The sequence below is a fragment of the Strix uralensis genome, chromosome 5 (assembly GCF_047716275.1).
Source record: "Strix uralensis isolate ZFMK-TIS-50842 chromosome 5, bStrUra1, whole genome shotgun sequence".
In the NCBI taxonomy this organism is placed as follows: Eukaryota; Metazoa; Chordata; class Aves; order Strigiformes; family Strigidae; genus Strix; species Strix uralensis.
Window position 1 is genome coordinate 8,441,320 of NC_133976.1, and position 27,983 is coordinate 8,469,302.

At 42.7% G+C, this 27,983-nt stretch overlaps 2 protein-coding genes across 6 annotated transcripts; one reads left to right on the plus strand and one right to left on the minus strand.

Moving 5' to 3' along the window:
* The first annotated feature begins 15 nt into the window (after positions 1 to 15).
* Positions 16 to 13,294, plus strand: SUV39H2 (SUV39H2 histone lysine methyltransferase). Of its 5 annotated transcripts, none has more exons than XM_074869829.1 (7): positions 16 to 89; positions 1,276 to 1,421; positions 2,415 to 3,086; positions 4,812 to 4,958; positions 6,541 to 6,670; positions 8,019 to 8,134; positions 13,155 to 13,294. In XM_074869829.1, the coding sequence occupies exons 1-6, from the start codon at positions 71 to 73 to the stop codon at positions 8,126 to 8,128; spliced, it is 1,224 nt and encodes a 407-aa protein (XP_074725930.1). In that variant the 5' UTR covers positions 16 to 70; the 3' UTR covers positions 8,129 to 8,134; positions 13,155 to 13,294. The 5 variants fall into 5 exon arrangements, with proteins under 5 accessions (XP_074725930.1, XP_074725929.1, XP_074725928.1 ...); XM_074869828.1 differs by having other exon boundaries at positions 8,019 to 8,150; positions 13,155 to 13,273; XM_074869827.1 differs by lacking the exon at positions 13,155 to 13,294 and adding an exon at positions 10,127 to 11,151 and having other exon boundaries at positions 8,019 to 8,150.
* Positions 11,475 to 27,952, minus strand: DCLRE1C (DNA cross-link repair 1C). The gene is made up of 14 exons (XM_074869824.1): positions 27,812 to 27,952; positions 27,642 to 27,693; positions 24,960 to 25,044; positions 21,392 to 21,451; positions 20,037 to 20,092; positions 19,317 to 19,418; positions 18,947 to 19,019; positions 18,641 to 18,781; positions 17,994 to 18,095; positions 17,257 to 17,393; positions 17,038 to 17,092; positions 15,539 to 15,627; positions 14,626 to 14,726; positions 11,475 to 13,888 (listed from the first exon to the last, which is right to left on the minus strand). Exons 1-14 carry the CDS (start codon positions 27,918 to 27,920, stop codon positions 12,909 to 12,911), a joined length of 2,142 nt encoding a protein of 713 aa, XP_074725925.1. The 5' UTR covers positions 27,921 to 27,952; the 3' UTR covers positions 11,475 to 12,908.
* Positions 27,953 to 27,983: the final 31 nt, after the last annotated feature.

The following is a 27,983-nucleotide window of genomic DNA, read 5'->3' on the forward strand; positions in this document are numbered from 1 at the left end:
CGGAGGCGGGGCGGAGCCGCGCGGGCCTGGACCCGCGGCTGGCGGCGGCGCCGAGCGCGGCCCCGCCAAGATGGAGGGCTGGCGAGGAGGTGAGGTGGTGGCGGAGGCGACTCGGGCTGGGGAACGGGGCGGCCCGGAGCGCCTCGCCCGGGCTTCCCCCCCCCCCCCCTTCTCCTTGCGCTGGGTACACCGAGAGGGAGGGCGCGGGGAGGCCTCCCGGTCGCTCTCGGCGGTGGGAAGCCGCTGCCCGTCCCCGCTCGCCCAACTCCGCTCGGACCGTTGCCGCCGCCCGCCCCCACCAGCCTCCCCCGCCCCTCTCCGCTCTCAGCCACCTGGCCGCAGTGGGGCGAGGCGGGGAGGGCTGGGGGCCTGCCCGCTGCCCCGGGGGGTCTCTGCTGCCTGGGAGAGGCCGGGGAGGGGGCGGGAGGCGCCTGAGGGTGGAGGGGTTGCAGGGGGAGGTGCTGGGGGCCCCGGCGCGGCCTCGGGAAAGGCGACCGCCGCCCTCTGCCCGCCTTCCCTGACTCCTGGCGGTGTGCCCCGGAGGTGAACTCCTCCGGGGGCGGCCCTTTCTCGGCCGGGGTGGTTGCGGGGGGGGCCCTGCGCGCCGCCGGCGGGAGCTGAGGCGGGAGAGCCCCGCGGTGGCCCGGCCGGCGCCGAGGGGAGGGAAGCGCGGTCCCCGGCGCCTGCTCTGAACTTCAGCCCGCCCCAGCGGTGTTTGCGCGGCCCTGGCAGGGAGCTGGCACTCCTGCCGTGCCGCGCTGCCGAGTGTCGCGTCCCTTTAAAGCCGCCTAGCTGACAAGGCACCCGCGATCCTTCTGGAAGAGCGCTGTGGATCTTTCTTTCCTCGTCCGGTCACCATGGTTGCATCGCGAGTGCTCGATTCCACTTGACTAACTACAGATATTTGGTGGTCTTACTAAAGAAGGGAGGTTTCCTTGTCGCCGAGGTTCAGTTACGGGGTGCTGTAATTGTAGCAAAATTATTCGGTTCTTAGTGCTGCTTTCACCTGTGGAAGTCTCTTACCCTCCCAAATATTCGCTGTTGTTTATAAATGTACGTCCTGTACAGAATAAAGGCGCAGGCAGGGCATCATTGACGTGTGTCATGTTACCTGTTAGAGAAGGGTTGAAATCGACTCTGTGAGACACTGTAGTTGTACAAGAGACTCGTGGACTGCTATCACAAATGATAATGTGGGGACTCTGGGATAAGGCGTAATGATTTCAATTTAGCCGAGACATTAAATAGGATTCTTTACCAATTTTCTTATTGTAGCTTGGTATGTGCCATGTCTAGCTTCACTTGAGACCCTCCAAGAATTATGTAGGAAGGAAAATCTCAGATGTAAATCCATTGGAATCACCAACAGGAGTCTAAAGAGTTATGAGGTGGAATATTTGTGTGACTACAAGGTAGAAGAGGTAAGAGAAACACAGACCAATTTGATCACTCTTTCAGCTGAAATTTGGAAGCGAGCCAAAGGTAGTTTTGCTCATAATATAAAGTAGTAGGCTGTGAGGACAAAGCTCTTGCTGACTTCGAATGAAATACCTTTTAAACTTTGAGCTATAAACAGAAAGCGGTATAACTACTGCTTTCGGAATGTTGGAGGAAGGTCTTTTTCTGAAATTTCAGAGATGTTAGAATATTAAATGTTTCGCCTTTGCGTATCTGGAGGTTAAAGCACAATGCTGATGCGTTTAGGTTGTAGCTTGGTATGTATTACGATGCTTGTCCTTTATTTGCAGGTAACAGTCTATATTTCTCTCCTGACTGTTGTAGTCTGTCTGATGAAGAGTTAGGGCCATGTGCTGCAACTGGATTCCTACGGCTTGATCGTGCCAGTGAAATTCAGTCTCAGGATTTGGCCTTGTTACAGTTATTTGGCCTTTTTAAAATAAGTACTAAATTTATGCTTCTTGATTACAAATACAGTATTATGTGTTTTGAATGGATTACTCTTTTGGGAGGATGCTTGATATGACAAATAGTGGGTGTTTAGAGATTATTTTTTTGTAAGTTTAGAATTTTTTATTTGTTTTTCTGTATCTGATACGACTACGTTCTGCTTGTGCATACGAGTCATGCAACTAGTTAGTATAACTTATTTAACTGCCTTAACAGTAAACTAGCCTCCTCCAGGTATACTGCTAGCGATCAGAGTTTATCCCAGCTGTTTATTTCTTTGTCCCTAGAGATGATATGTAAAGTATCCAAAGTTGTGCTATAAGTTAATTTTCAAACAGAAAACTTGATTTTTCTCTTTCTCCCCAGTTCTAATTGTTATGGGGACATCAAGACCTTCTGCACTGTATGCCGTTTCTTAACTCCAGAGCTCTTGTGTTTGTCTGTGTGATGCTGGGTTTCAGCAGAATGAAATGTGGCTAAATCTGTATCTGTTTCTGTATTTCAAGGGCACAGAATACTATCTTGTGAAATGGAAAGGATGGCCAGAATCTTCAAATACTTGGGAACCTCAGAAAAATCTGAAATGCCCATTGCTTCTTCAAAACTTTCTTAGTGACAAGAATGAATACTTGTCTCGGGTGAGAGAAGGCAAAGCACTGAAAGTGAGAAACCATGTTAAAGCTTTGAAACCTGCAGTTGCAGATTACATTGTAAAGAAGGCTAAGCAAAGAATAGCTCTGCAGAGATGGAAAGAAGAACTCAACAGGAAAAAGAATCATAAAGCAATGATTCTGGTAGAAAACACTGTGGATCTTGAAGGCCCTCCTTTAGACTTCTACTACATTAATGAATATAAACCTGCTCCGGGGATAAATGTAATAAATGGAATAACGACTGGCTGTGAATGCGCTGACTGCCCCGCTGAGAAGTGCTGTCCAAAGGAGGCTGGATTTATTTTGGCTTACAATAAACGAAAGAAGTTGAAAATCCAGCCTGGCTTGCCTATCTATGAATGCAATTCGTTTTGTAGGTGTGGGCCTGACTGCCCTAATAGGATAGTACAGAAAGGTACACCGTATTCTCTTTGCATCTTCAGAACTAACAATGGCCGTGGTTGGGGAGTAAAAACCCTCCAGAAAATTAAAACCAACAGTTTTGTGATGGAATATGTTGGAGAGGTACGTATTTATGTCATATAGATGATTATTTACGATAACGGAAATGTTGGAGAAAATCTTGATGAGCTTTCTCTCAGTTGTAACTCTTCTTGACTTCTACGATATAATAGACTGTTTTTGAGTGGAGAAATACAGTAAACAGACGTTCAAGATGACAGAAATATTGTCCAGAACGTTCCTCCATTCCAGAGCAATTGTAAGAGGTTGAATGTAAAGAGAATACTTATCCCATACGTTGCTAAAGAATTATTTTAGATACATGCCCTGATAGTGTTTGTAAAGGCAAGTCCTTCTTTCATGGCAGTCATATTCTTCGTTCTTCCCTGATCATCTTTATTACTGTAGTGTTTGCTGTTCCCCAGGCACAGTTATTGCCAAACTGACCAGTCAGTCTGTCAGTCCCTTTTCTGTTTTGTCTGAACTTTTAAGGTAGTATTTCCAAACGTATTTATTACTTTTGATTAACAGCAAGAGTAAGACTTGTAGTATGGACATTATCTGTTTACTCAATCTCATACTATTTCAAACAGAACTTTCATGTTATAGAATACAGATCTTGCGTTACTCCTGAGGTTTTGTATTGCCCTGTGTTTATTTGGTTCAACCTCTGCTCTGCTTCAGGGCTCTTTATATCAGTAGCTCCTGGCAGCCTCTCTGATCCAGTCGATTGTATTTCAGACACAAACCTGCCTTGCTGCTAAGTTTACACAAAGTAATTCCTTCTGTCCCTTCATACAAATGTTTATGGTCCTAACTGTATTTCCTCCATGCTTCCTGCCCGAAATCTTTGAACTTCTCACCTTCATATCGCTCTTGTGAACATACAGGAGGTCAGTCATTCAAAAAATGTCTGCCAAAGGGTTAATGCAGAAAGATAATTATGTAATTTTGTTGCTTAAAGGAAAGAGTGTGTATTTGCCCTTTCACCTGAATCTGCTTATTCGCTACTGCTGAATAAGTTCTCAAACGTGATCTGTCAGAAGGATTTCAGGTTTTTTTTCTTGTCCAATTCCACCACATTTTGTATCTGTTGCTGCCAAATTGTGATTTGTTTGCTGAGTTGCGCAACAGAGTACATTTAACAGACTGCAGATGGAGTTATTTAAGCTGTTGCTTCTGTCAAAAGTGACTGTAGTTTTCTTCCTTTGGGGAGTTTCTGGATTTCTACCTTGTGCTATACTAATTGCATAGATTCAGCTTTGTGAAGTGATTTATCTTTCTTAAGTTGAAAAATAGCAGGAAGAGATGCTTCTAGGGAGGGAGAAGATGAATACTGGACTGTAAATGTGACTGGGTTGTAAAGACTGGTACCTGTTTATCTTTGTGCAAAGGGAGGAACTTGAAACTTTACATGAGGTAAACAAGGCTTTCTGGGTCTAATGAAAAAAATGTTGTATAGAAACTGCAAGTAGAAAGAGTTGATTGTCATCATCAAAACTCTTAATAGAACGTGCTGATTTATTTATTTTTTCTGAGACAGGGTAGTGTTGTGCATCAGCTGTAGACAAATTACATCCAGGGAAGCCTTGGTCACTAATTAGTTTAGCTGTATGTATGTATTCTTTATTCATTAGAGATGGAATGCTATTTCAACATCAAAAAGTGAACATAGTATTTTTTATTAAGTAAAGTTTTTTCTGACTTGATTGTGATTTTTGTTTTAATTTAGTAGTAGTTAATAATATGATGCAGGTTTCTTTTTTTTTTTTTTTTCCCTTTTTTTAGGTGATTACAAGTGAGGAAGCAGAGAGACGAGGCCAGCTCTATGACAACCAGGGAAATACATACTTGTTTGATTTGGACTATGACTCAGATGAATTTACAGTAGATGCAGCTCGATATGGAAATGTGTCCCACTTTGTGAATCACAGTGTAAGACCTTGTTTTATATACTAAGAAGTCGGAGACTTATCCTAATTGTGCCAGAAATATCTTCTCCTATTGTAAACATTTTCTTACCATATTCACAGTTTTTCACAGTTTGTTTCATGACAGCACAGTCCAGTCAGTTAGATGACATCATAAATGGAATGGAATACTTTGCCTTACTTGGAGTAAGACTATCTACAAAACTCTAGGAATGAGATGCTGCCTGAAGTGGGCATCTGGTAGGACTGGGGTTGTCACTGAACCTGCCCGTTCTAAAGAACCAAAACAGGGTTGGTTTGGGGGTGGTTTTTTCCAAGTAACTAAAAGACCTAACATGTGTGAAGTACTTAATAAAACTAGTGAAGAGTCAAAGATGATAGGAGTCGATGCATTATTTTGTAGCAGGATGGGGTGTTACGCTGAATTTCATCCTTCAAACATTGGTAGAGGAAGAAATGAAAATTCCTGTGCTTTCTTTGATATTTCTCCCCTGTGGATACCTTTTTCCCTCGTAAATCTAAACTTGCCAGAGAACTTGAAGTAAATTTTAAACAGGAAATTTTTGTAGTGTTTTATTTCATGTTCAACAGAAGTACATAAAGCAAGAAGACTGGACTGCATTTGTAAAGATTCCTGAACTAAAAATTACTAGTTCTTACTGATGTAATGTTTGTGAGGTATGCAGTCAGTGTTCTACAAATACAGTAAATTCATGTCTTCAGATTTGTCAGCTTGATGACCTTTGTGTTTCATGCGGGCTTGCCAGGGAGAAGGACGAAGATGAGTTTTAGATACAGCCAATTGCTCTTCACTTTTGGAAATGGGAGTGAGGTATTCTCACTCTTCAGTGTAAAGTTAAATGTGTAACTTCACTTCTGATTCTTTAACAGTAAAATATATCCCACATTAGAGAGCAAAAAGCATACAGAGTTTAACAAACTGTCTCAGTGACTACTGACTTCTGACAATCCAGAAAAAATGATACAGTGGTTTCTAGTTCCTGCTTAGTATGCTTGACCCTCCTCCTGCCACCCAGCCCAGAGCAGGTAATTCAGAAGCCAAGCAGGTTAGCAACTGAAAGTAGAAATTTATGTGTAGTATGAAAATAGTATTTCTGACCTGGAAGCAGTGCTTAAACCGAAATACAGAATAGTGAGTGTGTGTGGCTTGAAATGCCAAGTTGTTTTTTCTTTTCTTTCAACTTTAATTCTTTTTGTGGGTTTTGTAGGTAAATACTCACCTCTGAATGTAGCTTTAATTGCTTTGTTAAAGTTACCTTTTTTGTTGTCATCTTTTGAAGGTAGCATTTATTTTTTTCTAATAGGCTGTTGTGTATTAGTGTAGTCTACATACTGTGTAAAGATTGCCTTCTTGACAGGACTCGATTCTAAGCTTGTTCTAAAGGAGAATGTTCTTTAACGCTGTTTCAAGAATGTAATTTGTTATCTTCTGAAATCGATTTCAGACTTTTGTCACTGAGAGAAGAACCAGTTCTTCCTTTTCGGTGACCTTGGTTTACTTAAACACTTCAATGAAACTTACTGTGCAGTTTTCTTAACAGAAACTCTTCATTTTTGCCTTACAGTGTGATCCAAATCTTCAAGTCTTCAATGTGTTTATTGATAACCTCGACTTGCGTCTTCCTCGAATAGCACTGTTTTCTACACGAACCATCAAGGCTGGAGAAGAGCTAACCTTTGACTATCAGATGAAAGGTCTGCAGATTTTAACACTGCTCTTGCAGGAGGTTTGGGGCACTGGCAGATTCTGTTGCAGCCTGATGTTAGGATTTCAGGTCAGGCGCTGCATCTCCCTAACACAGCTCTCTGGGTTCTAGAACAGACGTCGCTCTGTCTGAGCGCACCCAGGAGCTTTTGCGTGCACCTCTAGTGCGTTACCTTCTTCAGAGCTCCAAGGTCACAGCAAGGGCTTGTGGTTGGAACATGTGGCAAGGCAAATTATATTGAAGATTTGTCACAAGAATGCTCAAAAGAATGGTCAGGATACCATTAATAATAGCTTTCCTTTATTCAAAGGCATTTACGTGCTGTTGCAGGTAAACTACTAAGTAATCTGCCTAGTGATAAAGACATTTGTAACACCTAAGTGGCCTAAGGCACCATGGGTTTGTCTTTGGATTTTGGTGTCTGTAGGCCTCAGTTGTGGATGTAGGTCCTATGGTACAGATGTTTAGGATGGAAGAAGGATGGTCCAGAGTTTTTTACAGGGAGAACTGTCTTTCTCTGTAACAACCTCTCCAGGAACATGGTGGAGTCCCCATCACTGGAGGTTTTCAAGATGCAATTGGACAGCGTGCTAGGTAGTCTCACCTAGGCTCCGTTTCCCGCAAAAGGTTGGACCAGATGATCCTTTGAGGTCCCTTCCAGCCTGGGCTGATCAGTGATTCTTTGATAATTTGACCTTTGGTTCAGTGTTCAAGGCCAGGTTGGACGGGGCTTTGAGCAGCCTGGTCTAGTGAAAGCCGTCCCTGCCCGCTGCAGGGGGTTGGACAGGATGGTCTTTAAAGGTCCCTTCCAACCCAAACCATTCTATGACTTCATTTTTTTCCAATATAATACAAAATTCTTGAGGTTTGCTGTCAGGGGTGTTGCGTGTGCCAAGCTTTGTGCAAACCATTTACCCACAACAACAATACATTGCTTGCCCTATTTTGTTTTCAAAGAAGCATCTCTACATGCCAGAGCTGTACCTCATTCATGTAGAAGCTCTCTTTAAGTACTGACAATTGATCTTGCTTGAATCCTTAGAACTTTTTTTGTGGTGTCTGTGACACTGACGTTCAAGACAGCGTGCACGCTCAGCTGATCAGTGTGGACACAGACCTGGGGGTACAAGGCTCGAGTCTGTTGAGCTTTGGATTCTGATATGTATGCGAGGTGTTGGAGAAGTAGTTGTAACGTGGGTGTCAGAATTTGAGTATAGCTTCACACACAATTCTTTTAAGAACTGGGGTGGTAGAGGGCTTTTTGAAGTTCTCTGAATGCCTAGCATGGTTTCAGTCTGTCTTCTCAAACTTCCTGTTTGTTTTTATCTGTGTCACAGGTTCAATAGATCTGACTTCAGACTCTGCTGATGGTCTTAGCCCATCCAGAAAGAGGATCAGAACTGTCTGTAAATGTGGAGCTGTGTGTTGCAGAGGCTATCTCAACTGAGTTCGGGTATCCAAAGTCACAAGTACTTTGTTCTCTTTTAAATGTGTTTTAAGAAGACTCTTCTTTCACACATATATTCAAGTATTCTGAAATCTAATGTAAATAAGTACAGTGAAAACAAAGCATTACATTTGTAATTGAAATGGCATTGGCCAAAGAGATGTAGTGTTTCAGACAAATACAGAACTGATAACAGGGATTAAAAGTTGTTTTTTCTAGAACTCTTATTTAGGAAGCAGTAAAATGTATGCTAAGAAAACTCTTTAAAATGTACCTTGATTTGAATATTTGAGTGTGAGCTTACAGCCATAGGCCTTTTAGGAGCTGGTTTCAGTAGGATGAAGTGATGTTATGTATTTTTTTATACCTTGAAAAGTCTGGAGGCATTTGATCCGAGTCCTAAATCATAGCTGACAGTTCTTTTGCTTCTTTGATGTATAAAGAAAAGCTTCAAGAGATCAGCAATAACATTTATGGCACTGGAGTGAAGGATTAAGGACAGCCGTCAGACTGTGTCTAAATGAAGGTTCACTGGAACACAAATTGTAAAATGTCCAATGAACTCCACGCAAGTAAAGTAATTGGTTTTAGCAGATTCCAGATGTAAGGTCAAGGTCTCAAACGTTTTTAGCCGATGTTATGTTATTTAGAAGTTTTACACATAGAAGTTTTTTCGGTTGTTATGTTCTGATTTGTAGTTAGGATGCTGTAGGAGGCCTGCAGAGAATTTGTGACTGTCGGTAGTACCGTGCGCTGTTTGTTTTCATTGCAGAAGTTTGGCGGTCATTGCTGAAACTAATCACTGGCTACAGTTTGGAAACAAAAGAATAGGGAGAGCAGCCCATTGTCTAACAAAGCCAATGTATTACGGAGATAGGCTCACTTATCTTGTAGGTGCAAAAATACCCTGGGAATTGATTTGTATTCACAACTGTTCTTGATTAAGTTTTTTACATACTGTGACTTTTTTTATCTAGTGACAGACTTTTAAGATACTAGGACTTTTTTCTTGTTGCAAAAATGTTAACTTCAGTGAAGTTAGACTAGGGGGGAGTTTACCCATTTGCTGTAGACATTTGTAAGATGTTCTTGAATGTAAAGGCTGAGAAATGTACTGTTCTTCAGCTACTTCTCTTTTTTTTTTTTTTTGTCCTGATCATCTTAAAGTTGTCTCAAGCTATTCATAACGTATGCTAAGTTTTACTTGGCTTCAGAAACACTGAAGAGCAGTTGAGGTAGGTTATAAGTGGAGTTAAAGCCAAGGTCCATGCTCCAGGGATAATCTAAGTGCTTTATTCTCATGGATTAAAAGCTTGTGAAACTTGCATATTGCTTACAAATCATGTAAATGTTGATAGGGTCAGGCAGAATAAAATGCTCCATAAATGGATGCTTCATAAATGGATGCTAGCTATGTATCATAGGTCAGCTAGTTACCTTTATAAGGTGCACAGCTGTCGGCTCAGGTGAATGAAGTCGAGTTCCCGGCATTATAACAGTTTACTTAATTTGTTAGAAAATGCCTTAAATTTCACGTTAATTACTAGCACTCCAAAAAGAGTGTTTCAAAGGATAGTACAGGTTGGTTGTTCATTAAGAAGCACAGTTGCATTTGCACTGAAGATCCGGCTCTTTGGCAGAAAGTGAAATTTTATATGCTACTAGCCAAAATCAGTTTCACAGGTGGGGTGAGGAGTGTGGGCCACTGAAAGCGCTGGTAAGTTTTGTAATCTACAATACAGAGATACACCTTGAAATAGATACTTTATATTATTTAATGAAAAAGTTTGCTTAGATTTAAAAGTATTTGACGTTACTAGGCTCACCTATACCCACGCACTTGGATAAATGCTGAATCTAGTCGACTTTTACCATGCCCCATCTCTTAATTTTTTTTTTTTTAATATAAATTTGAAGTGGAATATGGAGCTTTCATGTTAACAAACTCCAAATGCTCTTACACCACTTGGAGTCATTAGTGCTTTCTCTTGCATGTAGCCCGGTTCAGCGATGCATTCCACGCGGATGGAATCTGCAGCCTCCAGCTCCTTAATCCGCGGCAGTCTGCGGCCTTCCTGTGGGTACAGGATGGCGAGGGTGGCTGTGGCAAGAAGTGGATTCCTGAACAAATTGGTTTCTCTGGCCTCTCCTGTGCAAGAAGGCACAGGGCTGGTTCGACACTCTTTTTGTTTATCTGTGTTCATGCACAGTTTCATTTAAATATCGCAAGTAAATGCATTTTCAAAGATAAAAGTCTTAGTTGTACTTGAGTTCAGTGTCTGCCTTTTCCCCAAGGCGCAGTGTATGTTACCACCAGCACTGGAATAACACTGCTGTTCTTTAAGGATATGTGCGTTACCTTGCGTGCGATAAATAAAGGACCGTTAATTTATGTTCTGGGAGGTAACAGTATTTTGTGTTTATTTGAAGTAAACCCATGTATCCAGTTTCCAATTTAGAGCCTTGAACAGTATTTTGTATTTACATATTCACAGCACATTTGGATTGCAGTCATTAAATTAGCTTAATGGGACACTGTGTCACTTAAAACTTTTTTTGCTCTTTTTATGAGTTCGGGGGGAAAATTGCCAAATGGAAAAAGGAGACAGAGCTTATTTTCAATTCCTTAAGGAGCCTAAACCAGCCTAGCTTCTGCCTTTGTTTCGCTTTGCGGTCTGTTAGCATCATCACGGCCACCACTTCAGTTGTGTACATACACTTCTTGGAGACTGGTAACCTGTGATCTATCCTCTAGCTGTTCTTTTTTATTGGGTTTAATTTTGGGGTTTTTTTTTTGGTAGCAAAACTAAAGCTGCAAGCTCACCTGTAAGAAAAGCTATTGTCTATTTATTTAATCTCAAAGTTAAGTCAGTCTTTTGGTTATTTCTAATGTATGTTTTAGGACTGTGTACATTAGAATATGCAGTTTGTAAGCTCAGGAACATTTTCTTTTCATAATGTGTGATCTCTAGTATTGCTATCTTCCTATAGTTTTTGATAAAATAAATTAAATTTAGTTTTTCTCTTGTTGTTGTCATTCTTAACAAAAAAGAAATCTTAGCCTGTTAAAATTAGCTGAAGCTGGAGCAGTAGAATTTGCTTTAAGCCTGCCACCTCTTAATTCCTGACCTGTACCCAAATTTTCTAGCAGCATAAGGACTGTAGTCGAGTAAGCATGAGGAAGTCATGTGCTTCCTCTTCAGTTTATGGCTGGTAAGAACTCGTATAAATTTACGCTGTCAACTTGTCTAAAGCATACTGGGTTCCTGTATATTTAAGCACCCTGTAAACACAACCCTGAACTTACATGTATAATGCAGTTAAGGAAACAGGCCAGCAGAAGAAATTCTGCTCTGTATGACTTTATTCACAGAGGTAATTACAACAGCAGTTTCTCTCACTCAAGCTTGTTAAAAAAAAAGTTGATAGACCACATTTGGAAATTATGTTAACAAATCCCAGGAACAGAGTGGGCAAGGTGACAGTGGAGAAATACATTGACTTGAATATCCTCAAAACCATACATAGATGGTAACAATTTTTTTTCTTCTGCCCCCTCCCTGTTCCCAACAGCAGAATGCTGGCTGTATGTATCGCTAAAGACAGCAGAAAGACTGGAGACATACTCAGAGGGGAGAGCTGTCATACTAAACATCTGTTTAAGTCTTTGGGGCTTAAGACCACATGGAGCAGAAACCTCATGGATTTTTAGATGACTTCTGCTGTTTAGGCATTTTTGTAGGCACTGCAGTTTAGCAAAAACCTGACTTGCATTTCCATTTTAGAAGCTAAGAATTTTGGCAAAGAGTTATGTTGGCACAGATGTATGGAGAATCAATTGTCTTTATTTAAAAAAGAAATCTAAACATGTCTGAATTCAGTGACATCAGCAGAATGTTGCAGAAGAGGTGAAATTTGGTAATATAAGAGCCTTGAGTAACAACAACCTGTCTGGGACAACAGGTTTACTTCTGTTGCTGCGAGTTCACCTCCAGAGCAGGCTAGGGCTGGTGGATTTGGAACCACCTGCCACAGGATTTTATTTTTAAGTTGTTCTTTATGTTTAAGTTCATTCTGAAAAACAATTCAGAACAAACCAAAACACGGAGGAACTTGATGACAAGTTGTTTGCAATGAGTTAGATTAAACCAGACAGGGGTGTACGGCATCTCATTCAGGAGTTAAAATCAGATGACAACACTTGCTCAGAGTAAAGTGTAAAGAGAGGCTGCTTAAAAAGAACAATTTGATTTAAAAAAAAACCTAAACCAATTCTCAGTAATTATCTGAGAATTTTTTAAGAACAACTGCAGTGAAAACTCAGGATTAAAGTCAAAGTGCAACTATTGCATTGTTTGCATGGTCATTCCTGAAAGATGTGTTCCTCCCTGCAGTTAAAAATGTGGTGTATTATATTAAAACCTGAGATCACATATATATCAAACTCTTAGAGCTCATGATAAAGAGAAACACTAAATTTCATTTAGTGTTCCACCCTTAGTTTTGCCTGGTCCCTTTTTTGTCTACTTACAGTCCCAGAGAACTGAACCTTGGGAGATAGAAGGCTTTTACAGTCCCTCCTAGAAATCCTTCCTTTTCAGCATTTCACGGAAGGAACAATGACGTTAGACGGGCTGCAAATTCCTAGTTCTGACAGTAAGATATTTCTGAAAAAGATGCATGAATTAGCACAGCTGCAGCACTAAAGAGAAAAGTAATTCAGAGTTTAATAAACCAATTCCAGTATTTGTTATCATGATGTAATCAGCTATACCCGCCTTCAGGAGAGTTTTTTCTCATTGAGAATGTTTTCACCTGCTGCTAGCTTCTTATATAAACAGTGCAGTTTATCAGGCTGAGGCACTTCAGCACCAGGAGTCAAGGGAATTTCAAAGTCTGAGGAGCTCTGGGAGTCCCTCCTCAGTTCTAGATCAGGAGTCCTGGAGTTGTCACTTATTTCCACCAGCACGTCCTGATCGTGAGCAGTGCCAGCTTCTGCATCTTTCTCAGAGTCTTTGCTTTTCAGGTCACAGGCAACATCGTGGGCACAAGATCTATTTTGACCCAGTGGCTTCCTCCTGCTGGTGTCAGGCTGACTGTCTTTGGCAGTCTCCTGCAGTACAGGAACAACTGTTCTGCTCCCGCCTTTGCTGAAGCAGCTGAAGTCGAAGGCGCTTCTCTCCTGGGAGGTAATGAGTACTGTGTCCATTTGGCTGTCCCAGCCCTGGCTTCCCTGCTCGGATATGTGTGTTGACTGAGAAGAATTTTGGGAGGAGATGTGTGTGGAGTCACTTACTCCATCCGAATCACTGAAGAGTGACTGGGACCCACCAGCATCTGCTGAAGATGGGAAGTTGTCCTCATTTTCTGAGCTTTCTTCTAGGTTGTTACACTTAAAAAATGCATCCCAGCGGGGGACATCGGCACTAGACTCCTGTTGGTCACTAGTTACTCCATTGAAATTTGATGTGGAAGTGGCAGCTGGCTCACAGGAAAGAATGGGAACTGTATTTTTTTCAGATTCTTCTTCATCATCTTCATCATCATCATCATCATTTGATTCCTCACAGTCCATGAAGTCTACTGTGAGGGAGGTGTAAGTTGTGATTGCTTTGGAACTTTCTGTGACATTCATTACATTAATGTTTCCTTCAGCATTTTCAGATTGTCCTGTGCTGGAGGGTCTGCTCTTCTCTCTCTGCTGTTTTGGAATCTTGGGCCTTGCAGAAGTTAATTCTGAATCAAAGAGGTCATCTTCATCTGTCAAGAAAAAAACCCAACACTAAGAAAAGTTCACATCTCTTGCGAAAATTTCGCTGAGAGCAAAGTTTTAATAAAAATTCATTTAGTATAAAGAGAGGAAAAAGTTATTTAACCCAGATGGAGACTTAGCAGGACATTACTGACAGCATTCGCCTTGCCTTGTCTAGCACAGTGCTTCCAAGGAAAGCTGCTAGCTGCCATCCTCCATGTAAGCTACAGCAGATATAGATACATTTATTCAGGCCTCTGACATGTTTTTTCAGGACTACATCACCCTTGCATACTTGGCACTTCAGAAATAGCCAAAGAGAATGCAGCAGGCCCAAAGTTGTCTTCTGGTTCCCAAGTGGCTATCCAGAGGCTACGTACAGCATCCATTTACCATCGTTTTAAAAAGCCAGTAGGTGCTAAAAAGCCAGCAGTGTGAGATAATGACGAGGAGCAGTTCCACCAATACATCACTGCCCTCCACAACACAGGAGGTGATACAAGTAAAGTTAGAAAAGGGATGGTCTAGGACTGTGGGATGGAAATCTTCCAAAAACTTAAAAGGGCTGTTGAGCATTAAGTACATTTTAAGATTGCAAACAAGTGGGCTTTTACACAATTAGTGCTCCCTCACCTTCCTAAAACCTAATTTAATTTATATTTCTCCTTTGAAACTGTTACTTTGAACACCTCTGCTTAGTCTCAGACTTTCATTTAAGGCACAGTAGCACCAGCAGAACCTTTACCTGTATCAGATAAGTCTCTCTTGTGGACTCTTTTCAGTGTTCCTAAAGGCTTGTACCTGGGTTCCATGTTTCTCCTGTATGACCTGCATAATGGCTTTAATCTGAGGTGAATGAGAAGAGAGATTAATATTTAGAACTCAGCAGATACTTTTGCTCCTTGAAAGTAAGTCTTTTAACGTGACCTAAGTATACTGCTTCATGCCCTTCACAGGCACTGCAGTAAAAGTATTGAAGGGAAAAGTTCTTAATTCCTTGGTGATCTTAGGCAGTTTAAAGGTAAAAATCTGTCATTTCTATATATTAACCTTAAAAAATGTACACCATTTGAAAACTATCTTTTAGTCCCTTGCTTACAGAAGAGGACAGGGTTCAAAATCTGACTGCAGTTTTATTGATAATTGTAAAGTATCTCCTTTCTTACTAAGGAGGAAGAGGAACAAAGAAACAATTTCTCACTTTGTTCACTGAGTGACACCACTGCTCTGCTCCATAAAAGCGCTTTCCAAGCTGCTACACAAGAGAACAGGCCTCTGTGATGCTGCACAGAGAGGAGGAGTTCAAGTCCCCAGAGAAACCCTCTTTAAAAGAAACTTCCGAGAAGTAGCAATGACAAACAGAAATAGGTCACAGAATAAAGCGAGATGAATGCAGATTCAGATTCCACCCAAATAGTGTTTAAGAGCAGAAAAGCCTCTATACATAGATAGAAGTAGTGTGTGGAAGGCAAACTCTCAGACTTAGCACAACATACAGGTGTTCTTCAGAAAGCTGAAGTTCGCAGGACTGAATATAGAAAAAAATCTGAATTATCAGACTAGTAAAGCAAAAGGTAGTGGCCTGCTTGAGAGGGTGGGATTCAGGTTGTCCTTACAGAGATTATATCACCTCCATTCAGCAGCCACTTCTCACTTACATTTCCATAACTTTGTCTTCTGTCCTACCGACTGGCAGTACATTGGGATACACATTCACAGGACAGATATAGCTCAGGAAATCCTTAATCTAAATTGAAGAGAAGAAGCAGTTTAACAAGTTACATCAACAATTAATATTTTCACTTAATGGTGGCACTGATCAAAGCACACCTACCCCAAGTACTACCAGTTGTCTCATGTAAAGAGACCAATATGACCCGTGAGCCAAACTGTATCAAAGTGGATAGCTCGAAGAAAAAACAGGTCTGAAAGGATGCTGAGAACTCGGTCTCACCTAACCACCTCACAGCAATTCCCAACTGCTACACTGACCATCACTATCTCAAGGAAAAGGCTAGACAGACCTGTTCCTAGGGGCTGTGATCCAGTGCTTCACTGTCCTTACCACTGTAGTTTTCAGACCTGCATTTTTCTTACTGGACTTCAAGTCCCTAATTGTGCAGAAGGAATACATATTCCCTTCCTCAAAGACTTTTCCTAAAGCCTCCCTTCAGTCCACTATAAAAGCCCGTTACGACAAAACACGTCACTTTTTCCAAGCCTTACTCTGTTGTCTTCTAAATGCTCTCCAGACAGTAAATTTCTTGAAGAATTGTGTCCAGTTTGGGGCACTCCACTCCTGCTGAGCACTGAAAACACCTGCAAATTTGCAGATTACACTATCTACACAGACCAGTATGACCCATCTGGTTCTGCATGTGGAGGTATGAGACTGTTACAATACACTACCCCCATGTTCTGCCAGAAAAGCTGCCACATTGTATGTACTACACTAGTATCTCCAAATGAAATTCTGCACAGCAGAGCAAATTCAAACTTATCCAGGATCTTAAAAACAGGACTGTCTTCCTAGGGCTCTGAATAATCTCCATGTTATTTGTGCAAGGCTTTGTAACAGGTTAATTGTTAGCACTGATCCACTCAGTTCAGTTTCTTAGGAGAGAGGAGTATTTTAAGAACCGGATCCAGTCATATTAAATGAAAGTGTGTAATTCTGGCGAGGATGCTGCCATGACCAATTTCCTTTCAGTCATTAACACAGAAAGACCGTGGCACCAGTGATGTGAGAAAATCCGGTTTAAATGTGTGGGCAGGGAAAAGGTGGCAAACCCACCCAAAACTGAGTCACAGCAGATAAACAATGTATTGAAAACTAAAATTCCAAGCTTTAAGCATTGCATAGTTACACAATAACCTAAAACAGAAAGGCAGTCAAAACAATTGTAGCAGTGACCTATACTTTGAGAGGGAAAAAAAAAAAAAGGCTTGTAATCCTGCTCTAACCTTAACATGCTCTTCTGCAGCTATATTAAAACAAACTTTTCTGCTTCAGCATCCAGAACTTCCTGTCCTCTTATGTCTTATTACTGAAAACATTTTTTTTATTGTGACAAGTCAATGTCATCCACTCCAAAATAATTAAAAACTCCTTTAATTTTTTCAATCAATGTATATTCAGTACTACAAGTATACAAACCTCGCTGTATGAAGAGTGGAAAGAGAAACAAGCTCTGTACGTACTCTCCCCAGTCCTAAAAAAAAGAGGAGGCACAAAAATTAGGTAACTGCTCTTCATCCTCAGTCAACAGGCAAGTATAACCTACTTCTAGAAAGTCCATTTTGAGATTCAGTTATACGAGCGTCAGTCAAGAAACGCACCTGAAACAACAGGTTTCTGCATGGCCTAAATGCTCACCTCACTATTACATTGGTTTTCTTGATCCTTTCTCCAAACCACATAGTGGAGGGTTTGATGCTGATGATGTGCAAGGGAGTTCCATTTTGGCAAGTCATCCCACAGGGCAGTCTGTTCCCTCGGAAGTACTCATCATCCTGTCAAATGCAATATAAAATTAATTGTAATCCTGACCTTTTTTCCCCCCCAGAAATTGAGCATCATAGTATCTAGCCAGACTAAGTTTTCATCTCTTCCACCTCCTTTGAAACACTGTTTGTTGTTGCATCTTGCTTCCATAGTGCAGCTGAGAAAGCAAATCAATCAGAGAGACCAATGCCCCACACACCACTTCCAGTTCTACCTGCACTCCTCCAAGCTGGAGCCTTCAGCTTGACAAACATCCTGGAAAAGCAAGGCCAAATGCTACAGCACAGTGCCTGGCTGCAGGAGGCATCATCTGAGCTGCTTTTGATGTACCTAAATGGGTAACACCTGACTGATCTGATCTGCTGGTCTTACTTCATTTAAAAATACAATCTTTAAGTTTCAAATACAATCAAACTATTTCTAGCATCAGCTAATATATTTTTTCCTTTTTTAAAAAAAGCCTTCAACCCACTAACTAAAGTTCTCACTCTCTACATTAAGCCACCATTTGGCCCAAGTCTTCATTAGCACAACGGGACCAAAACATCAGCACCTATAACCAGTCTTTCACAGCAAAGTTAGCAAAGGCTTTGCAAAATGATACACACCCGAGGATGTCTGCAGGCATGAATCTGAGTGTGTCGATCTGTAGTAACATGGTAGAGGATTTCTGGCATGTTTCTGAACATATCAAGTTTGTTCACGTGCACCTGGAGAAAGGCAGTTTACTCTTAATTAGCCAATGTGTTTGCCAGACTGCAGCTGGAGCCACTATACAGATGTGGTTCTGCTCTCAACAACTGCTGGTAGGCATTTAAACAATCACTACCCACTAGTAATGTCCAAGAGGGGAAGTGTTAGCCAAAAGTAACTTGGACATCTAGAACAAGCAGAACATACCTCCCGTGCTGAGGAGGGATGAATATTCATCAAAGAAAGTCAGAATTTATCTGCTAACTATTAATGTCATATATAAATGAGAAAGCTTTTATCATTCGCAAGATAAAAGGGAGAGAGAGGTAAACACTGAGCTTGAAAACTGGTGATTAACTTCTCCCTGGAGAGCCCAGATGTTCCAGGCTGAAATCAACTAGTTAACTCATTTTGAGAACAACTATACCCTTTTAGGAGAAGTTAATGAAAGCAGGCGCATCTTTCACACACAGCAATCCTCTGAACAGCCATTTCCAGCTTGGTGACTGGCCACAATAGTTACTGAGGATCTGTTCTAAAGCAACAATTATAGAAACCTTACCTTGATTCCAAGTTCTTCACTGAGGTTTATGAATAAATATTCATATCCATAAGCAGCTTTGCAATTCAGCCACACAACATGATAGCGAGTCAGTGAGGTCCAGCTTCGCACTAACTCTAAGATCCCATTTAAACATTCCTCCTGAAAAGTTTAGAAAATGTTGTGAATCATCTCTGAAGATACTTCCAAAGTGTTGTGATTTGGTAATGCAAAATGGCATTGCCTTGCAAGACTTACCTAGTAAAGGAGTGGTTAATTAATTAGCAGCTTTAAGGACCTTTTCTCTCACAGCTTATTTAGACTTACCCGGCTTGGTATATGATAAAATTTGGGATCACAGAAAGTGGTGTCCAAATACACACTCTGGATGTCTTTTACTCTGAAGGAGGGAAATGTGATACGAGTGAGCAGTGCATCACAGTACTAAGATAGACCACTTCCTCTGTCTTCAAAAGGAGGCAATTCTTCCTTTTAATTACAAAGAGCAAGTCAAAGGGGGCTCAAAGGGGGCTTGTAACTGCAGTATTGCCTGACTGCAAATATATTTAATTCAGAATAAAAAAGGGGGGGGGGGGGGAGAAGAAAAAAAAAAAAAAAGGAGTACATTATTTCTGAATCGTCCAAGCCTGTGTGATCTTTTATTCTTTCTAAATTCCATAAATAGCTGAAGTCTCACCTGGTCCCTGAATGCAAAAGCTCCATTCTGGCTGCTTCTCCTTTTGCAAGCCTGAAATCCCCTGTATATAGCACAGTGCCATTTTCACCTTCAAACAAAAACCTACAAACAGAAACACTTTGGTCAAACTCAACAATGTAAAGCATTAAATGCCAGATGTTGATTTGTTACCTTGCTTAGGGCAGTCTACGTGACTAATGTATGATGTAATAGAAATACTGGGCTCAATTTGGTCCTAGAGTAATTTCAGATAAACCCAGTAACTCAGACTGAGCCTAGGCTGGTCAGAGTTGAAGACAAAAGATTCTGTGAGGGTGTCCCAGCTGTCTGTTGCAGCCAAAGGAATCTATCAGGGATATGTACCAGGAAGCTGGGCACTTTCTTTTTAATGTCACATGTAAGAAATAAAGGATTTCTTTTTAATCACAGTTTTGTATGTCATTTTTAAGTACAGCTGAAATCAAGAAAGTTGATATGCATAGGCATGGGGAAAAGTAATCTGCCCCACCAGGGTAAAAACTTCTCTCTGGACAGATCCCAGATAGTACAGTGGTTTTCCAACCTTGACCAAAGCTGGTGGGCCCTGCCACAACAGTATTATCTCCAAATAAGGATTTTAAATTCACTAGTTTTTTCTAGTTAGAAAAAACCCAGTACTTAGTAAGAACTCTACAGGACAAATTTCTCAGCAGAGGCATTTAGAGTATTGAAAGGACGTACATGACTGATCCTGGACAGTGACCAGCTGGTAGAAGTGTCACCTCTATATCTTCTTTCTGGAAGAGATGAGTTAGCATGATTTTCACACACTAATAGGTACTACCAGTACTTTCACTGACACAGTGAAACCAACACATGACTCCCCACAGCCTCTTGCAGCATTTGGCATTGCTTGTGAATGAAGAGAGTCTCTTCACATTCCAACAAGCCCTGAAGAGCAACAACCATCCTGTCATGCCTGAAGAGATGACTGAATATTGTATGGTGCTCATAAAGGCAAGTCAGTCAGAAGACAGTCCTACTTCCTTGGTTCCTGGTGAACAAGCACAGAATCATAGAATAGTTTGGGTTGGAAGGGACCTTTAAAGGTCAGCTAGTCCCAACCCCCCTGCCATGGGCAGGGACACCTTCCACTAGCCCAGGTTGCTCAAAGCCCCGTCCAACCTGGCCTTGAACACTTCCAGGGAGGGGGCAGCTACCACCCCTCTGGGCAACCTGTCCCATTGTCTCACCACTTCCATCACAAGATTTTCTTCCTTATTTTTAGCTGGAATCTGCCCTCTTTTAGTTTAAAACCATTATCCCTTGTCCTGTCTCTACATGCCCTGGTAATATGTTTTTCCACCATCTTTCCTGTAGCCCCCTTTAAGTACTGGAAGCCCGCTATAAGGTCTCCCCAGAGCCTTCTCTTCTCCAGGCTGAACAACCCCAACTCTCTCAGCCTGTCCTCACAGGGGAGCTGCTCCAGCCCCCTGATCATCTTCGTGGCCTCCTCTGACCCCGCTCCAACAGGTCCATGGCTCTCCTGTGCTGGAGACCCCAGAGCTGGACACAGCACTGCGGGGGGGGGGGGGTCTCATGAGAGCAGAGTAGAGGGGCAGAGTCACCTCCCTCGACCTGCTGACCACGCCTCTCTTGATGCAGCCCAGGACACAGTGGGCTTTCTGGGCTGCGAGCGCACATTGCTGGCTCATGTCCAGCTTTTCATCCACCAGCATCATGGAAATATCTTGGGAAACACTTTGCCTGGAGATGCTCTACCAGACCTTTAAGTCCTGTGCTTAAAGCTTGTTAAAATAGGCCAGGAAATACAAAGTGAAAAAAATCACAAGAGCAATAGGTAAGTTGGAGATCACTAATACCCTCGAAAGACATTACCAAAAAAATGCTGTGATAATAAAAACAGAACAGGGAAGAAGAATTCATGTGGCTGCACATCATGGAGAGAAGGGTAACAGACATTTTAAAAAGCTTGTCCACCTGGGGTGTTACAGGTAAGATCTGTTTCCCATACTCATTTAAACAGTAATAGTGCCCATTACAAATATATGAATTTTTTTTTTTTTGTAACTTACCTCACCAGATGTTTCATCTACTAAAGAAATCTGAGTTGGAGTTTCAACTTCCAATGCAACCTGCAACAAAATGAATAAATGCATTACAGGATTTACTGAACGTTCTGTTTCAATGCTTATGGCTAAGTATTCATTACATAGACATCTTTAGCACCCCCTGAGGCTAGTACTAAGCCTGTAAAATTAAGTTCATTTTCCCCCAGTAAGCCATGAATTTCCATTTCTAGTGGAAAAAAAAGTTTTCTAAAAGTTATCTAAAAATGAAATGGAGATACTACAATCAAGGTGTGCATGCCTAAAAAAGTCAGAACACGTTGGCCTTCTAGCAGCAGCTCTGGTTTCTCTGGCTGGATCATATGCCTTATTTTTGGATGACTGCAAAGCCCAAAAGATCCCAATCCCAGAGCACCACAATGGATCTTGCTGGGCCGGCTCTCTGTGCTGCAGCACTTCTCCTCACTGTTCCCTATTACCAGAAGCAGAGCCCACAAATCACATGCAGCACGTATCTCTGTGTTTGTGTAGAGGTGATTAATCTATAGACTGCAATTAATCCAGTTTTGTCATATGCTCTACTAAGAGTCCTGCAACATACATGCTCTGTGGTCACCTGCACGATTAGCACTGCTATGCAGGCTCCTCTCCCATCCTCCTGTTTTTTTTTTCCTTTGTTTCAGACAATATTTGTATATAATTCTCCTGCCCAAAAAAGCCAAAAAGTGAAAGGAAAGTCTCCTGTCATTACCCTCCTTAGGTATAACCTCCAGCCTCTCAGCTGAGCAGTCTCTTCAGCACCTTGGGTTTCACTGCACTAGATGGATTCACAAGACACCACGTTGCAAATTTCTGGGCAGCTCCATTCAGCTGGTCCTCACACAAAGATGGTAACATTTGGCTTTGTCACAAACTGTTCATGAACAAGAACTGTTTGTAAAGAGGATGTCTCAAACAACTCCAGTGGGACGCCCTGGGTGGGGAGCTGAGCGAGCCCTGCGGAGGTGGGGCAGAGGGCTGTTTCTCTCCCCCTCTCTCCTGTTGTTGCCCAGAGACAGAACTTGCCTAACTGCCCTGGTACAAGCCAGAGAAAATGAGAACCTTCTGGAACAACCTACTGCGCATGCATAGGAAAGGCTATGTAAAGGCAATAACCCACGTGTGTCTTTGTCGACCCACCACATACCGGACCACACCAGCGGGATCCAAGGGTGGTGATTTCCCCTTTTCCTATACCCTCCTCCTCTCTTTTCTCTTGCCCCTTTCTGCTCTCTCTCTCTCTTACATATATTCATGTGTATAAGTTTTGTAGGAGTTGAATTGAGATCGGGTTAATCATTGATGGGTTATTAGGAGAACAGTCTTATCACCAAAGTGCCTTTATTCATTCTCCAGACGGTTATCAGTTGATTGTTGCCAAATTGTCTCCATTCACTTACTGAAGTGGTCAGTTAATAAAGTCACCAGCACGATTGTTCCTCTGAGTCACTGTGGTAACTCAGCCCACCCTGCAGCCCCTGCTCTTCCACTGGCATGCAGGCTCTCGGGGAATTCAAAAGATTCACCCCCATCATAACCCACTGCATGGGACAAGACAAGCTTCTCCACCAGAAACCACACCTCCAATCAAACACAGAGCTTGTTCCAAAACACAGATGTGTGTGTCAAAAGGTATTTTATACGAAGAATTCACACCACCAGCAAGAGCTGATTTTTTTAAATATCAACAGTAATTTTACCATCTACAATTTCCGAAGCTGGATAAACTCAAGAGGATGATCTAAATTCTGCGTGCTCAATATTTCCCAGTAATTCTCAAATTTCCTACTGCAGTGAAACAAGCGTCAAGTTTTAGATCTAAACTGCCTGAATTCTTCACTGACAGCCACCATTTAGCTTCATCAGCATAAATGATAGTATCTCCAGCAGAGTTCTCCCCTCATTTTTGATAGTTTAAATGTTAAAGCCAGCAGCAGATCCAAAGAGCCTCTTATGCCATACATACAACTAAAGGTCAGACTGGAAATCGTAATCATATAAAGCCATTTATCTTCTCCTTCAGCTTCACAATTAAACTAGGATCTTGAACAGAGAGTCCCCTACTTCTCTTTTTTCTCTTACCCAGACTTACCTCCTAGGTCCCACTCTATGAGTTTCTTTGGATATGGAGTTGAAGACCCACACTTAAAACCTATTTTAGGAAACTCTGAGCCATAACTCCCCCAGGAAAACAAGTTTCAGCTTGCCTGAAGTCCTTCCTAACTTTCCACTTGACTAGAAAACTCTCCTGTCCTTGCTTGGGGATACAGCAAAATCCTTACACTATGTGATGACCACTAATCCCTTTAAGTTTGGCTCCAAACAGTGGAAATCAAGTAAAGTAATTAAGTTCTTCAGTGATTTTGCATCACTAAAACATTTTCAGGTTAGAGGTAGTCCGTTTTCCAAAAAGCAAAAGGAAAATAATGTAACTAAGTGATTGTATATTTTCCAAGCAATACGAGACTTTAAATGAAGCAAGAGAGAAATTAAGGACAGGAGCAAAGAGACATGAGCAAGATAAGAAAATGAAGGAATGATACAAATGATCAATGGACAGATGGAGGACATTTAAATCTGAAGTGGAGGGAAACAGATAAATTTTGTGGAGGGAAAAATAAGATTAAACAATAAACAACAATAAACCAATCCCACATAGCAAGCAGCAAGGAAAGTGATACAGAGAAATGATTACTTGTTTTAAGACTTATTTACTTATAGAAAACTGCTTAGCAACTTATTTCCTTACTTATAGCAAGTTATAGTATTATAGTATTTTTTTAATATTGCTAAGAATCCTGTTTGCCCAGACTGTTTTGTGGAATTTTACCAAGGACTACTGTGTTCATCAAAACAAAGCAGTTTACTGTGAAAATCTACCAAGAACTGCAGTGTTCAGCAAAATAATCATGTTTTTGTCCTTGAAGTACTCTAACTAGTTGGGCCTCGGTAATGAGTAAAGATAGCCATATACGGATTGTAGAAGTTTTATTGGTTCTCTTAAATAAGATAGGATGAGTAAACCAGCTGAAAAATATTTTTTGTTGTTCAAGAAATTGGCTAAGAGAATCTGCGCATGCTCCGAAAGAAAAACAAGGTGAGAAAGACTACGAGCCTTCCTCCGGAAGATGCCCGCCAGGAGGCAATGCGCAGGTGCAAAGATGACATAAACTGTTGACATCAGCCTTTCGAACTAACCCAGCCTTACTCATGCATATGTATGTTTGTGTTATGTAATCCAGTGAATATGTATACCCACACTCTATAAATTTTTGGTAAAATGTGTGGTGGGTGTGCAAGCTTTGTGGAGAAATCCCCTTGCACCCCGGCGCCAGAGTAAAACATACCTGCTTTATAACTCTACTCGAGTTGTAGAGTCTGTTTTCCGCAAATCAAAAGGCACACTGATGTAAGTATTGAAGCCCTGACACACTGCATCAACACCAACATTTAGACATTTCTGAGGAGGGGAAGCTTCCTCTTTCCTAGAATCACTGCTTGGAAAGTGCTGATTTAAAAAGAAACAAAAACTTACAATGTGATTCTCCCAAAACTTGTATTTCCGGCTAGTCAACAGCAATTCCTTAGTTACTGGCGAGCAGTATAATTTAACTTTCAAGCTGTGAGGAGACAAAAAACACAGATGAGTGTTTTTTAAAGTAGGGGCAGGGAACAACCTACCTACATATCAGCACCTGGCATCTAGTACATCAAAACATGTGCTCAGACCCCTCGCTCATCTGGAGACCTTCAGAGCAGGAGCTGTTTTGCCCCAACCTGAAGTGGGATGAAGGTGAGTTACTCCACCTAGCAGACTTTTCTTTAAAACAGCAAACCCAAAGACTTACCTATGTGTGCCCATGCCTGTGTGGTTTTGTGCAGACATAAATAAAGCATTTGGTACATGGTCACATGTACACGTATCTTTGGTTGTTTCTATACCCACCAAGGTCTGTTTCAGACGTGCAAGCTTTCCCTGGAACAGGCATTTGGGACAGTTAACATTCAGCAGAACACAGAATACTTCCTATAAAGCTTTAGCTTGTGCACAAAGAGACCTGACGAGCAAAGAGAGATTCTCTGCTTGTATTTGAGGAGATGCAACATCTACTCTAATAAATTCCACACTGCCTAGGAACTGGCCCACAACCTCTCAGGGGCCATTCCCACATTTGACCATCCTCATGGTGAAAAAGAAAAGGTATCCCTTGCCCTTTCATTATGCCCCTCCAAGAAGTCTGGCTCCATCTTCTCTACCCCCACCTGCAAACAGGGATACACCCTTGTCTCCTACTCTTAAGGCTGAATACATCCAGCGCTCAGCCTCTCCTCACACATCACGTGCTCCAGCCTCAGACCAGCTTGGTGGTCCTGCTCCAAAACAGCAATGTCGGGTTTAGTCCAGGGGAGTCCAGGACTGGACTCAGTGCTCCAGACAAAGTCTCACAAGTGCTGACCAGAGGGGAATAACTGTCTCCCTCAAACTGCTGGCTACCTGCTTGCTCATACACCTCGGAGCACAGCTGGCCTCCTTCACAGCACAGGCACAGCACTGTCTGCACACACCAACACACTCCCAGGGAATAATAGCAGTGAGGATCTTCATGAAGTTCAACAAGGCCAAGTGCACCTGAGTCAGGGCAATCATCGCTATCAACACACGCTGGGGGACGAGTGGATTGAGAGCAGCCCTGAAGAGACTTGGGGGTACTGGTGGAGGAAAAGCTGGACATCAGCCAGCAATGTGTGCCAGCACCCCTGAAAGCCGTGTCCTGGGCTGCATCAAGAGAAGTGTGGCCAGCAGGTTGAGGAAGGGGATTCTGCCCCTCTACTCCACTCTGGTAAGACCCCACCTGCAGTGCTGTGTCCAGTTCTGGGGTCCCCAGTACAGGAAAGACATGGACCTGCCGGAGCAGGTGCAGAGGAGGCCACAAAAAGTGATTAGAAGGCTGGAACACCTCTCCTATGAAGAAAGGCTGAGAAATCTGGGGTTGCTCAGCCTGGAGAAGGCTCTGAGGAGACCTTACTGCAACCTTTCAATATATAAGGGGGCTTATAGGGAAGATGGAGAGAGACTTTTTACCAGGGCCTGTAGTGATAGGGCAAGGGGCAATGGTTTTAAACTGAGAGTAGGTTTAGTTTGGACATAGGGAAGAAATTCTTTACTGTGAGGGTGGTGAGAGACAGGAGCATGTTGCCCTGAGGGGTCGCAGCTGTCTCCTCCCTGGCAGTGTTCAAGGCCAGGTTGAACGGTGCTTTGAGCAACCTGGGCTAGTGGAAGGTGTCCCTGCCCACGGCAGGGGGGCTGGACTAGGTTGATATAGGTATATTAAGAAAGTTAAGCATAACTGTAAAATAGTTAGCTATAGTAAACTTAAATTATACTTTAAACTAAAATTCCTTTAAGCTGTAAAAGCAAGGCATCTCTGAGCTGTAAAAGCAAGGCATTTCTGAATTGTAAAACAAGGACAAAGGACTGGGGCCTCTGACACCTGGAGATGGAGGAGATCTGCATACCCGGAGATGGAGGACACCTGCACCTCTGCAGACAAGGGGCACCTGTGATTTGCAACCCAAAGGATGACTCCCCATTCAAGGATATGCATCACATATCAAACCGAGAACCAAGGAAGATGGCACCGATCAAGGATGTGCATCATATCACGTTTCGATAAGATGGAGGAAAGCATGACAACGTTGATACATTTATGGCCTACGGAAGAGACTGTTGATACAGAAATTCCAAGACTAATTACACATCATTATGAATACGTATGTTTGTATTGTAAGACCTTGTGAATATGTATGAGATACCTGCATTTAGGTCGGGGTTTCACTGGCTTAAGGTGTGCATGTTTGGTGGAGAGATCCCCCATGCACCCAGCGCTGAAATAAAGAATGCCTGCTTTCTAACACTCTGACTTCTGAGTTTTAGAGAGTTCTTCTCCGACCGACTTTTACGGTATCAGGTGATCTTCGAAGGTCCCTCCCAACCCACACCATTCTCATTCTGTGACTATGCCCCGTAACAGGTTCCTTACCCCACGTTGTTCACGTTTTGCTCTGAACCAGCCGCCTCCTCCTCAGGGCTCCTGGCCCTGCGTGTTCTGGCGCAGGCCGGGCCGGAGCGGCTGGGGCCGCACCGGAGCAGCCCTCAGCAGGGCAGGGCAGCCCCGCCCGCCCCCTCTCCCCCTCAGGCAGCCCCGCCAGCCCGTACCTGCCCTCCAGCCTCCTCTTCAGGGCGGGCGCCCGCAGCCCCTTCATGTGATCTGGGGAGACAAGGCGCGGCCGTCACTCGGGGGGGGGGGGTGACGGGACGGGACGGACGGGACGGACGGACGGACGCACAGAGGCGGTTGCCATGGGGACGGGCGGGGCGGGGCTCACCCTTGTGGCAGTGCGAGAGGAAGTAGGCGCGCGCGCGCAGGTTGTCGCGGTCGAAGCGGTCAATGGAGACGGCCGGGTACTCGCGCACGCGACCCCCGAACCGGCTCATGGCGGCGAACGACGCGCCGCTTCCGCCACGCTCCCCGCCGCGGCCCCGCCTCCCCGGCCCTCA